The sequence below is a fragment of the Sminthopsis crassicaudata genome, chromosome 3 (genome assembly GCF_048593235.1).
Source record: "Sminthopsis crassicaudata isolate SCR6 chromosome 3, ASM4859323v1, whole genome shotgun sequence".
Classification (NCBI taxonomy): Eukaryota; Metazoa; Chordata; class Mammalia; order Dasyuromorphia; family Dasyuridae; genus Sminthopsis; species Sminthopsis crassicaudata.
In genome coordinates, this window is record NC_133619.1 from 24,650,350 (window position 1) to 24,664,047 (window position 13,698).

At 36.1% G+C, this 13,698-nt stretch overlaps 1 protein-coding gene across 1 annotated transcript in view; it reads right to left on the reverse strand.

Annotated features, from left to right (window-relative positions):
* Positions 1–223: 223 nt before the first annotated feature.
* Positions 224–13,698, reverse strand: part of ZBBX (zinc finger B-box domain containing) — a 112,230-nt gene continuing 98,755 nt past the window's right edge. Inside the window, exons 19-20 of the mRNA XM_074298133.1 lie at positions 1,813–1,951; positions 224–498 (exon numbers count right to left, since the gene is read on the reverse strand). Of these exons, the coding sequence (XP_074154234.1) occupies positions 399–498; positions 1,813–1,951 (239 nt within the window). The 3' untranslated portion in view covers positions 224–398. The remainder of the gene's footprint in view (positions 499–1,812; positions 1,952–13,698) is intronic.

Here is a 13,698-nt window from a genome sequence, read left to right on the forward strand (position 1 = left end):
AATTATTTTTGGAAATGCTTTGTTCTCTTTTGATACTCTCTGTTTTTCCTGGACACTCAACTCACAAACATGATTTCTTTCTAACCTAGATCTTATTAATGAGATCTGAGAAACAAGGTACATTTGGACACATTTCTTAGCAATCCCTTAAAGTGCTCTGTCAATGTGCTATTATTATTGCTATTTCTACTATTAAACAAAATAAATCTGTCTTAAACGTATAACAATTTCAGCAATGTTTATTAGTATGCAGGCTTTGAAATGAGACATCAATAATCTATTTTTTTCATTAGCTAAGACCAGTATGTAGGTTCAATCGGTTAAATCTTGTCTCATATTTGCTTTAATCTGTGAACACAAGTTAAAAATCAAGACATTCTGATCAGTCACATTCTTGGTCAAGGGAGGGCAATGACTTGTAGCTTTTCCAGAGATCTCTCTTCTTCATCGATGCTTCTTTCCGACAATGATAGCAAACTATGAATTTCAGTGTCCAAGCTGAGGAATTCAAAACACATAAACAATCAATACACAGAAGAGAAAGTTTGAGTGGGGGGGGGGCTTTAAGATCAACACAACACCCAAATAATGGAGGGCATGAAGCTGGTTTTGGATCACCTGGCTTTTCCATCATTAGCTAACCATTAGCTAAATGGCTCTCAGAAGGATTGCACTTGGCAGCTTCTGGTTTCACAAAGGAAACTGCTTCTATTCTTGTAAGTCATCAATTTATCTGCAATGCACAGACATAAAATAATTTCCTGGGCAAGGAGACATTCAGCAATTTTCCTCTGCTCACTCAGGTAGGATCTCTCAGAGGCAGGACTTTACAGCAAGTCTCCGTGGCTTCTAAGAACTGTCCTCTAGTCACTAATATTTTTTTTTTCATGGCTTATATATCATACTACTGTATAATAAGCCACCTTGGGTGAAAAAAATATTATTATTCTGAAAAATGCAGAATCCCTATCAACTGGTGCTTATCTTCAATTGGTATATTCACTTTCCTTGATGAATTGTCATTGCACTTAAAATATGGGCATAATTGTCGGCACAAGATAGACGCTACAGGGAATAGAGTATCAGGGCTGAAGTCAAGAAGATTCATCTTCCTGAATTCAAATCTACCGTCAGACACTTACTAATTGTGTGACCTTGGCCAAGTTACTTAACCCAGTTTGTCCAATTTCCTCAATTGTAAAATGAGCTGGAGAAGGAAATGGCAAAGCACTCCAGTATCTTTATCATGAAAACCTCAACTAGGATCACAAAGACTCAGACATAACTGAAATGACTGAACAAATTAAAATATGAATTTCTGAGCAATTCTAGTCTTACTTTTCAAACTAATAAACCCCTTGCAGTTGGGAAACATCACTTAGTTACTAATAATCACTTAGATATAATTCCACATAACACAGTAGAAACAGTGATTAAGTCCTTGGGATGTACTGAGGTTATTTATTCAAATAGTCAATGATATTTATATATAAGTTACTTTTAGTCAATGCAAGGAAATTCCTGGAGGGTTCTCCTTCCAACACTGTCCCCCTGAACTAACATATTAGAAGGCACAAAACCCTTTACTTCTTCCAAATTGAAAGAGTGTAATATAATTTTACAGACTATGACAAGATACAACTTCAAGAATTATTAGTCTTATTTTCTAAATCTGCACTAGTATATCTAGTCAACTATTTTATAAATAATAGCCACAGGAAATACATACTTGTGGGCCATGTATTTTATTATGTAGCTCAGGAAAGGAATTCGGCATGTCACCAATTTTACCATACGCCATTCGTTACTTACCTTGAAATGTCAAGTCTACTGGCGTCCTTTAGTCCTGGTGTCTTTAGGACATCCGTCATAGTCTTACTTATCTTCTTTGAATGTATGTTGATGCCTGATAAGTTTTCAGAGTCTAAGCTGTAAAGTCTTTCTGGAGCATCTGAAATATTTTATTTGAGACACTGTCACTGTTCTACCTCATGACAAAAAAAGCCCAGCACGTTGTGCGGACAATTTACCTAGAATGGTAAAGAGTGGGTTGTATCAATTCATACATACAACTAACTCTCCATTCCCTGCACAAAAGAGCAAAGGTTACAGGTCAATGACGCAGACATCTAAAATGACAAATGATGACAAAAATCAGCATATTGATAACTTTGTAATTATATATGAGGAGGACTGACAGTCTAAAAATCACCAAGTTTAATAGAAAATGACAAAGTCTGTCAATGAAAAAGTCGATTCTGTTATATTGTTCTATACTGACCTCCTATTCAACTCTTCCTTGCTGTCCACATAATTGGAAATTATAGCAACTGTGCTGAGGTATTCTAATTAGCACTACACTAAATGACCTCTGAAGTCCCTTTCAACTCTGATATCAATTATTTTTAAAGCAAAGTACTTCCTCAGAACAGCTGCCCTTTCTAGCACTGTTCTATATTTTAGATATTTTCCTTGGGATTAGAGCAATTAAATTCTAAGTTTCAAAGAGTGGAACCTCAAGTCTCCTTTCTTTCCAGATCCTGTTGACCTATAGGCCCCAAATCAATGAAGGAATAAGCATCTATGTAGTGATATCAAGATGTTACACAACCCGGAAGAGATGACAGTGAAAAACAAAATCAAAAATACAATTTTTCATTAATAATAATCATAATCACAAATGATATTCAAATCACACATCAAAATTCACAAAACACTTTGATCTTTAAAAACACCCTTGAAAAGTAGGTATAATTTCTACTTTGCGGATAAGTTAATGGCCAATTTTCCATATGTAGGGAAATAGAGTCCATTATTACTACCCACGTGGAGTTCAAACAAATCTGTTATCAATGTGGATTTTCCTTCCAACTTTGCAGAAAGCAGCCCATTGGTTGTTTCTTATCCAATGGAATTCTCATCTTTATCCTTCCACAAATGGTCCAGAGGAGATCTAGCTAATAACCTATCTACCTTCCTCTAGATCTCTTCTGAAATCTCATAAATGTGATGTTTAAATTGTCCATCTGGAATTTCTTCTTGTCATCACTTGGTTGCTATTCCATTTTCTGTTCATATGTGTCCATAATGGCTGCAGTGGTGTCAAGGAGGCCATATGTGATCAGTTTATTGTTATAATTGATTCCATCTTAGAATAAGCTTCCCTTTCAGTGTAAATGAAAAGCCATTTCTATCCATTTTGTTTTGGATCTTCTTTACCCCAGCCATTATCAAAAGCCAAAGGATAGACAGACAAACCAGTTCTGTCTTGAATCACTAAGGTCAATGACAGATTAATAAACTAGGGAATTCTATCCCCTTCTCTAAAAATATTACACTGATTCCATGACTGAACTCAGTAGCAGGATATGCTATCAATTGCAGTAAATAGCCAAGAAATCTAAGACCTCCTGTCAATAGGTCTGCTTGATCTTAGGATTTTTTGTTCTCTGTTTCTTCACTTGCTAGCTTATAGCCATCAATAACATAAACCTTTTTGCTGACTGAATCCATAGATTTCAAGCAATGTGTATGTTCCATAGCATTTTTGTTAGTGAGTCTAAGCACAGAGGGGGAAGAGAAACTGCTTCTTTCACTCTCCTCTTCACATCTTATTTGGGGGGAGAAAGCTCATCCTTGTTAATTGTCATCAATTCTATTACTCAGAAACACTGGTGCCTACAGGCTCCTTGTTCCTTTGAAGCTTGGAATTTCCCCTTTTTCTCAGGTCAGTAAAAGACTTTATTCTCATTTTTTCATTTCATTCCGGGTCCAGCTGACTCAATTCCTATTGTTGGTTCTAAGCAAAAGTTTAGAACTCTATAGGAAAAATCCTGTGTTTATTACCTCCAGAAAGTACCGTATGAGGTTTAGTCTTTTGAACATCTGTCTCATATCCACATGAGGCAAAATCAAACTGGAGAAAATAATGAAACCATGCTGACTAGATCCATAAGAAATTAATGCTATATAATATCAATAGTGCCCTCACTTAGTTGGCATTCCTTTTATACATACCAGATCAATTCACTATGCAACTCACCACAGAGGCTTTTCTTAACATTTCCATCCTCCTCATCAATCCCTCTCCTACCACTCTGTTTCCTGAAGATCTTGTCTCATGCTTCACCAAAAAAATGTATGTAATTTATTTGCAAGAGCTCCTCTTCCTTCCACCTCCTCACTCCTCAACTTGCATCTCTCAAACGCCTTCTGCCACTCTCTCTTCCTAAACCCAGCCCATTGGTTGTTTCTCATCCAATGGAATTCTCATCTTTATCCTTCCATGAATGGTCCAAAGGAGATTTAGCTAACGACTTGCCTGCCTTCCTCTATATATCTTTTAAAATCTCACATGAAGAGGTGGCCCTTCTTCTGGGCAAGGCAAACCTCTCCAGGAACAATTTTATATCTTTTAAAATCTCACATGAAGAGGTGGCCCTTCTTCTAGCCAAGGCAAACCTCTCCTGGAACAATTGATCCCACTCCACAGAGTCTTTTCCAGCAAAGTGTCCTTCTCTAACATCATCATTTTCTCACTAATGATTGATCTCTCCTTGTCACTTCCCTTTTGCCTACAGTCACACAGATCTCTCCATTTTTAAAAACACTCACTTGATCCATCCATCCCCACAAACTGTCATCTGGTATCTTTCCTCCTTTCATGGCTAATCTCCCTGAGAAATAACATGCCAATGGTTACAGTTGCTTTCCTCTCAGTGTTTCCTGAACTCTACAGTATGACTTCCAAATGCATTCACTTGTAACTACATTCTATAAAATTACCATGATTTCTTAATTGTCAAAACTAATGTTCTCTTCTAAATCCCCATATTTTTTGACTTTTCTCATCCTCTTCTAATTGTTCATCTCATTTGCCTCTTGGGTTTTCTGTTTCTACACATCTGCCCACTCATTCTCAGCATGCTTTGATGGATCTTTTCTGGATCATGCCAGCCACTTGGAGGTATCCCCCACAGCCCTTGCCTTTCCCTCTTACCTTTCAATTCTGCCTTTCAATACTTGGTGGTCTCTTCTGTCCGTATGAATTCAATAATCATTTCCACATACTTAGAGTCTCAGATCCATTTATCCAATTTTAATTTCTATTGTGAACTCTAGTGTAGAATCATCAACTGTCCACTGGAAACCTCAAACTAGATGACTCACAGACATTTTAAATTCAACACTTCTCAAACAGAATTCATTATCTTTTCCTCAAAACCTTTGCCTCTTTATAAATTCCTTATTACTTCTGATGATTTACCTTCAGTCACTCAGGCTCACCACATGAATATCATTCTTGACTCTTCAGATACTCTTTTACCCACCATATTCAATTTATCCTCAATCAATCTCCTGAGGATTCTTCTCTCACAGCATCTCTGGTAAGTACCTGCTTCTGTCCTTCACTATCGCCATCCTAGCACACATCTTTATCACTTCATACTATATTATACTGGGATATTATAAAAACCCATTTTGGGATCTGCCTGTCCCACCCCCTGACAAAGTGATCTTCCTCAATTACAGATTTAACCATATCACCCTCTACCCACCAATCAAGTTCCATTGGCTTCCATTAGCTCCAAGATAAACATATAAAATCTTATGTTTGGCTGTTAAAGCCCTTCAACCTGGCTTTTTTTACCTTTCTAATCTTAAGCTTGTTCTCTCTTTCATGACCTGCAGTGCAGAAACACGGAATCCTTGCTGTTCTTTGCAAATAAGACCCTTTATAAATTTTCACATGCTTTCCTCCATGTCTCTCTCTCCTTGCCTCCCCTTATTTACATCTCCTGCCTCCCTTGATTTCCTTCAAGTATCAACTGAAATCCCTTCTTTTTGAAGAAGTGTTTCCTGGTCCATCTTAATACTAGTGCCTTCTCTTTCTACTTAGTTCTCACTTACCTTATCTAGATTTTGTTTGGATGTTGTCTCCCCGATTGTATCATGAATTCCTTGATAAAAGGAATTGTTTAGACTTTCTTTGTATCTCTGACTCTAAGCTCAATTCCTGGCACATAGTAGGTATTTAGGAAATAATTGTTGATGTCTCTAGATGGTGTTTGTATGTGTACATTTTCGGTTTAAGGGTATTGAAAGTTTTGTGCGTTTCCCCCCAAGATTATTACTTGTCTCTTCTCAGCCTCCCACCCCCACCTCCACTTGTGTATTCTTGGCTTTCCTTTCTTCAACCAATTTCTTCTCAACTCAGCTGAGCTTTCTTGACTCCATAGCAATTGAACTCCCCTGGAAATGTGGGTGTAAACTAATAGCTTCTCACTGCTTTTCCCATGTGTCTTAATCTAGCTGAGAAAATTCTATTAGGAATGGATCACCAATATCTCTGTGATTTAGTCTCTAGAAATTTAATTGCTATGACAGTAAGATTAAGAAAAACAACCAGTTTAGATGTGAATCTTTTATCTTTTTTTTTCTAAGATGCACCAATATGTGAAAACTTGAGAAACTTTTTAGTTTGATTTATGTCCATTGGGTTATATTAAAACTACCCTGTATTGGACCTAACTGTTGCTCTAGCTGGGCAATGACCTTTGTCCTGTTGGCTTGGTGAAAGAAGGAAGTATGTGTATGTGTTGATTATGCTTGTAAATGGCACTTAATTTAGCTGCACTTTCTAAAAGTCTCTTTTCTCAGAAAAAGTCAAAGATTTTCAGTAAAGATATTCTAAGCTTCCTGAATATCTGTTATTCAGCTTAAGTATTGATGACTGTCATATTTGAAGAGCTTCTCAGATTATGAATTGTTTGGATTTCTAGATGTTAACTTGGTTGTCTAATTTAGCCTGGTACTTAACAATTCTCTAGCTCAGAGTTCACACCTTTACTTCAAACCTTTAGAGGAGTTTACACCTTTGAAGAAGCAAGTTCATTGGTTGAAGGAGTTCCCACAATCCCCTGGGAGTACCCACAAGCCCATTCTCTGGGAGGACAAAAAGAGGAACATTGAGTCTGAGGGGTCATTCTGGATTGGGTCAAGGAGAAGATGTTAGGTGTATTCACAAGTCCAGCAATCCCACTCTTTTGAAGGGGAAGAAGAGGATTCGAGATTCTACCTTCGCTCTGGCTGGAGGCTCCAGAAGCCTCCCAAGAAACCTGCTCACAGAGGAAAAGATTATACAGAAAAGAGATCTCCTCCCAGAGAATGATTACAATTGAGAGAGGATAGGACATAACAATGAATCCTCACTCAAAACAGGCTGAGGTGCCTACTTTCATCGATATTACCAGGACTCTCTATCAGTCTGGTGCCACAGACTGTCCCACCTGGGGCAATGACAATGCATTTGGAGGTGTTCCGGGTCCATGCCATTCCTAGGTATGCTTAAATTTGAGCAACTCGATCTCTCATTTCTATTCTGAATTTGGTGTGAAAAGGGTGAAAACAAACAAAAAAAATTGTGTTAAAAACTATTCTCATGCTCCATTCTTCTGAAATACTTTTGCCATGAAAAAATATGCCAGATGGAATGCCTTTTCTAGAAGAAGAAAATACTCCCTAAGTAAATTAAATATTTTTGGTTAAGTTTAGAAATGTAATCAAACTTTGACTGCTTTCTATAGATTGGATTTCCTGATTATTTTATCATGTAAGATTTAAAACAGATAAGAAAAAAGAAGGTTGAATATCTAATAATTCATTTCTATATACTCTCTTCTGTCACTTGACTATCAGAGAGGGAAGAATTATAGAACACAGGCATTTCTCTATTTATGCCTCTGTAATAGACCCATATTTATAGTGTTCCTCAGGATTGGCAAAGTATTTTATTTTCAAAGTAGAACTGTGGAGTATTTTTAGTTGTGCTAAAACAATTCCTAAAACAGAAAACAGTAACCTTTGATTATTTTGTTATGATCAAGTTAGTATTAGAAGCAGGCAAACCCAAATTTCTTCTCTCAATTTGGTGAAGCAAGGAATTGTATATTGGAGTTAACATTTCCCTTAAGTGAAAGAAATGTATTTTATGACTAAAGAAGAAATCATATTCTATGTCCTAAAAATGAATGTATTTCAAGTAGGCTTGAAAAACGTTCTATTTGGAAATTTTTGTTTTGTTTCTTTAAAATACAATACTGAATGTGCATTAGATTTGGAATGCTATAGAGAGAAACAGTTGTTCAGTCATGTTTGGGGATATTCTTGTTTTAAAAAATCATAGTGGTTTGGCATTTCCTTCTCTACTAGGAAACAGAGATAAAGTGATTTGCCAAAAGTCCCACAGACAGTGGATGTCTGAGGGTGAATTTGAGCTCAGGTCTTTCTGATGCTAGCTACAGGACTCACTTCACTGAGTCACCTAGCTGACTCAAAAAAAAAATATTCAAGCTCAAATTTTGACATTTGGAAGCGTATAAGGTTAAATTAATTTGGGCTTCTGATAATATTTTAAAATGTAATTTGTATCAAATAATGGGATAGAAAAATTTGGAATTCTGCCATTGTAAAAAAACAAAAAACAAAAAACACCTTTTTGATTTAGAATAAAATAACAGGAGAAAAATATATACCTGGTTTTGAAAAGAGAACAGATTTAAGACTTAAGACTTTAGCCTCACTGAATATCTACACCAGATGTCTACCAACTTTGCAGATACTGTCACAATATGCTAACATTTGGTTTTGAGTAACTGAACAGTCTTTTTTTCTTTAATTTGAAACCATTTTTGTTGTTGTTGTTTTTATGACAAAGGACAACCCTCCATGATCTTACATGCAAAATATAAGCCCTTCCCCTTGCAATTTTTTTTAATCAAAATAGTGTCAGACCTGAAACTATTGATTATATTAGTAAGAAATAAATAAAAGTGTGAAGGTTTTGAAAAACATCTCCCCACATTGCTAAAAAGACAATAAATGTAACGATATAGTCCCTACAATTTCATAGATATTTAATTGTTTTGGCCAACATAAATGAGTTTAGTGCTAACCTAAAACAAAATTCCCAATTATTTTTCTTTTTACTCTCATGTATTCACTTCATTTTCAGTAAAAAATTTTAAATCGTCATCTCAATTTTCATGAATCTTAATTTGTTGGCTTGCCTGTTAGCTTTGACCCATATTGTGAATGGAATGTTGTATGTAATATGAATACACCTAGTATTATCCTCAGAGTACAAAAGAAAAAGAAGTGAAAGACCTTATATGAACTCTGTGAGTAGAAAATATGCTTTCGGTGTTATATAACTATGTATTGTGTTACAGCCATAAACAACTCCAACCAACATCTTCTATTATCAGCCTTGACACAGTTAATGACTAAGCCCTGATTTAAATTGTAAGCAGGCAAATTTACAGTGCGAGACAGAATATCTTATTTGCCTCTTGTCTCTGCTTCCTTTAAATTCAACAGTGTTCCCGAAACCACGTCATCCGTCCACCATGTAAGAAAAGATACCTACAATCCCGATGAGAACGATGGCTGCCGATGTCACCTAAGGGACTAGCTCAGGGTGGATGGAGATTGAAGCCATACAGACAATAATGGGGCCATCCCAATTCCCCCAACTCTCTATTTCCACCCTCTGCCCATGTATTTTGCATATCTCTGAAACACAAAAGCCTCCCACATATGAAATCATGGGTCTAGTTCTTATAACTCTTGAGAAATGTGTAGTTAGAAATTATAAACTGGTGGTTCTAAATTATTTTTTGATCTTTATCTAAGATCAAACAGAAGTGAGAAAATTTTTGTCAACTTGCTTAGCAAAAAACAAATTTCAAACCCATAAAGCAATGCTGGAAAAATATTGGTATTAAAAGATGGGCTTTTATAGCAGGGCATAGCATAAGCATACTGAAAGTGGTACACAATTTCCCAAATTTTTGATCTGGGACAAAATCCTCCAATTTAATGATGAGCAAACAGAACACAGAGTACCTGTGTGACTCTTGGCAAATCACCTTAACTTCTGTTTGCTTTATTTTCTATATGCAGCAGTGTGAGATAGATGCACATTACTGACTGAACTGATTCCCCTTTTAGTAGCATGCTATACTTTAGCTGATGCACATTATTCAGTCACTTGGCTCTGCCTCTGAGAATATTGAAACCTGCCCAAGTGTGGGGCCTAAAATAAGAACCTCTGAGAACACCTATTTGTGGGACCCTGGGCAAGGTTGCTAATCTCTCTGAAGTTCCCTCATCTGCAGGGTAACAAATCTTAAATTTTCAGAGCTAGAAGGGATATGACATATGTTTTAGTCCCACCCTCAACTGTGCAAGAATTCCTTCTATAGAAAAAACATCTAATGTCTGATCTGGGTGCCAGGATCAGATTAAAATGTTATTTTAAAATATTTAATTACATAAAAATAAAACAGAATATAGATAATGTTAGGATGTGGTTTTCTGAGTCAATATACAACCTTTAGTAGCTCCCATTTTTATTTGACTTTAACATCATTGGTCTACAACATATCAAACCCAAAGACCTCTAGTGAGCAGGAAAATACCACTACCACTACCCCTTTTCCTTAAAGAAGCAACTCTAGTTTTTAGGAAGTTTTTTTTTTTGGGGGGGGGGCGGAGGGTTGTGGTTGTTGTGGTGGTTGTTTTTTTAACTATCTTGAAGCTTCAATTTGCCTCTTTATAGCTTCTACCCATTGTTCTAAGTTCTTCCCAATAAAGCCAAGAGGGAAACAGGAGTTATATTCCATCTCTTCCCATCTGAACAGCATTCAAATATATGAAATATATTTGAATATGAAATATTCATATTTTTAAATATGAATTAAATTTATATAAATATAAGTATAAATAAATAATTATCATATCCCTTAAATCTTTTAAGAACTAAATATTCACAGATCTTTCAACTGATTGAGGTCCTTTATCACTCTACTTGCCCTTTTAGATGTACTCTAGCTCATTTATATTGTCCTTCAGTTTACATGAAGAGGTGAAGCGTTTAGGGCATAAACATGCTCTCTGCTCTCTGCCACTCTTAGGAGAAATCAGGCAGTAGACTTCAGACTTTCTGGAAAACGGAACCTCCATAAACCCCACAAACAAAGATATAAACACAATTGAGAAAGACAGAGACAGAGAGACAGAGATGGAGAGAGACAGAACAACAGACAGCAACAGAGACAGAGAAATAGAGATGGTGACAGAGATAGAGAGACAGAGAAAATTATTTTATGTGGACAAACACACAAGGGATGATTATTGGCTCAATGACAAATACAGATCTAATGCATGTTTATATCTCTTAGACATATGTACCTTAGGGGAAATTTCTAAATCACTTCAAATATACCACTATCAAAATTGCTACCAACACAATGAATGTATGTATAATCCTTAACAATAATCAGAAAAGTGAGAAACTCATAAGTTCCTGAAATGTGTACAGTGATGAATTAAATATGTATACTTGTAACAAATAAATTATATATATATATATATATATATATATATATATATATATATATATATATATATCTGTAATAAGTAAAACTGTAAATGTATACCTTAGTGGTACCTGGGTGGACATAATATCACAGTTTTCCCAACTCCTAGAAAGGTGAAAAGGAAAAAAAAAAAACAGACAGACCACCAGCTATCACTCTATCTCCAGTACAGGATTATTTCCCCCTTCTCTGATTGCAGAAAAAGGTGAGTAGGTTCTATAAATCTCTTTGCTTCATCATCCAGAAGACACAGAAGATTGAACAAGGCCAGAGCAGAGCTAAGAGGGAACCACTCCTCTGCCAACAAGAAGGGACTACAGTAAAGTCCCAAAAGACCTACTTACAATCCCACCTATGTTCCAGTCACACCTAGCCAGATTTCCTAGTCAAGTTTTTAAGCACTCAGTGCCATTACCTATCTCCTGCACTTCCTACCACTCCTCAAAGTCAGAAGGAAATATCATTTTCTAAAGAAAGTTGTATTCTAAACTTTGACCAGAGAAAAGACAATCCAATTCCAATATTCTTCATAATAGAAACCTTCAATCTATCTTGAATAACTTAGGAACACATTTGAATAATGGTGATCAACCATATACACAAGACAAGTTACTCCTACTGCCCCATTGCCAAAATACTGGGAGTTACCCCTGTGCCTTCTACAACCAAACAGAGGAGACACCCCTGTCCACAGATAGTTATTATAAATGACCAATTAGATGCTGTCAAAATGACAGGCCAGAGGAGGCCTTGTTACCATTTCCTTTCTAAAATGTGGAATCTAAAACCAATTCCAAGGTGGCCTGACCTAGGGGAGAGTACAAGTGAACAGTGGCCTCCCCAATATTAAACACTGTCATCATTAAGGTGGCTTCAGTCCATGCTCACTCCTAATAGATCAGAGGAAACATGGAAAAGAAGGTGCTTTGTTAACTTCTGAAAACCTGGGTCATATCATCTCTCAGCTCTGAATCCAAATCCCCTACAAATTATGCTTTCCAAGAACCTCTCCCTTGGGAGGGAGCCTCTTCCATTTCAGGAATATACTCACTGGAATAATATTGTTTTCAAGAATTATAATATGGCTCACCATCATTTCTACCTACTGGCCTTAGTTCTGACTCAGCAAGAGGGCAAATTTAACTCTCATTGTCTTTAACTACTTTTAGACGCTTATCTTATGTAGTTTCCCTTGCCTTCTTTCAAAATCAAAATCCCTAATTTTCTCAATTGAACCCATAGCATGCCCTCTAGGTCACTAGCCTAGACCATTCAGGTTGTCCTACTCTCGATTCCAAAATGTGGTACCCAACTCCAATAGAAGTGGGATGGAAAATGTCATCTGTGTCAAGAGAGAGAACTATGGAGACTGATCATGGATCAAAAAATAGTATTTTCATTTTTTGTTTGCTTACTTTTTTGTTTCTCGTGTTTTTTTCTCCTTTTTAGCGTGATTTTTATTGCATAATATGACAAATATCGAAATATTGTTAAAATAATTACACACATTTAACCTATATCAGACTGTTTGTTATATTGCAGAGGTAAGAGAGGGAGGGAGAAAAATTTGGATCACAAAGTCTTACAAAAATGAATGTTGAAACTACTTTACATATATTTGGGGAAAAAAAAACAAAATACTACTGAAAACCTTAAAAAATGTGATGCTCAGAAGAGAATCCTATCCTGAAAAATAGTTCGGATTTTTTTTTCAGGACAAGGATATAGTGTTTTTAGAGCATGTCAATATACAAATAATTAAAATTTAAAGTGTGTTTTAAGGTTTATAAAGCATTCTATATATCTCATCGCAGTCTTAACAACCACAAAAGGTAATGTTCTATTTTTCAGACAAACTGAAGTTATCAAGAGTCTTAGTGACTTGCCTAGAGTCATACAGCTTGTAAGGCAACATGGGATGTGAATCCTAGAACTTACTAGAACTCCCAGCTAGCCCCCAAGACACCAGGCTGTCTCCAAATTTTTCTCTTGTCCTAAACAGGACTCTGCTGATTTAGCTTGAAAAAGGTAATTAATTCATAGAAACCAACACTTTTATGTCAGCATAATTTTCAAGTTTCCTCCAGTCAATGATTGTTTAGCTTAGACAGAAAATAGGAACAAAATTGGAGCATAGGTAAAAATCAAATTGTATCACTAAGCAGTCAGTCACATCTCCGGAGCATATTGAGAGGAACTTTAGATTTTGGGCTAGAAGATCAAAGTATAAATTCCACATCTGATATTTGTATCAGCT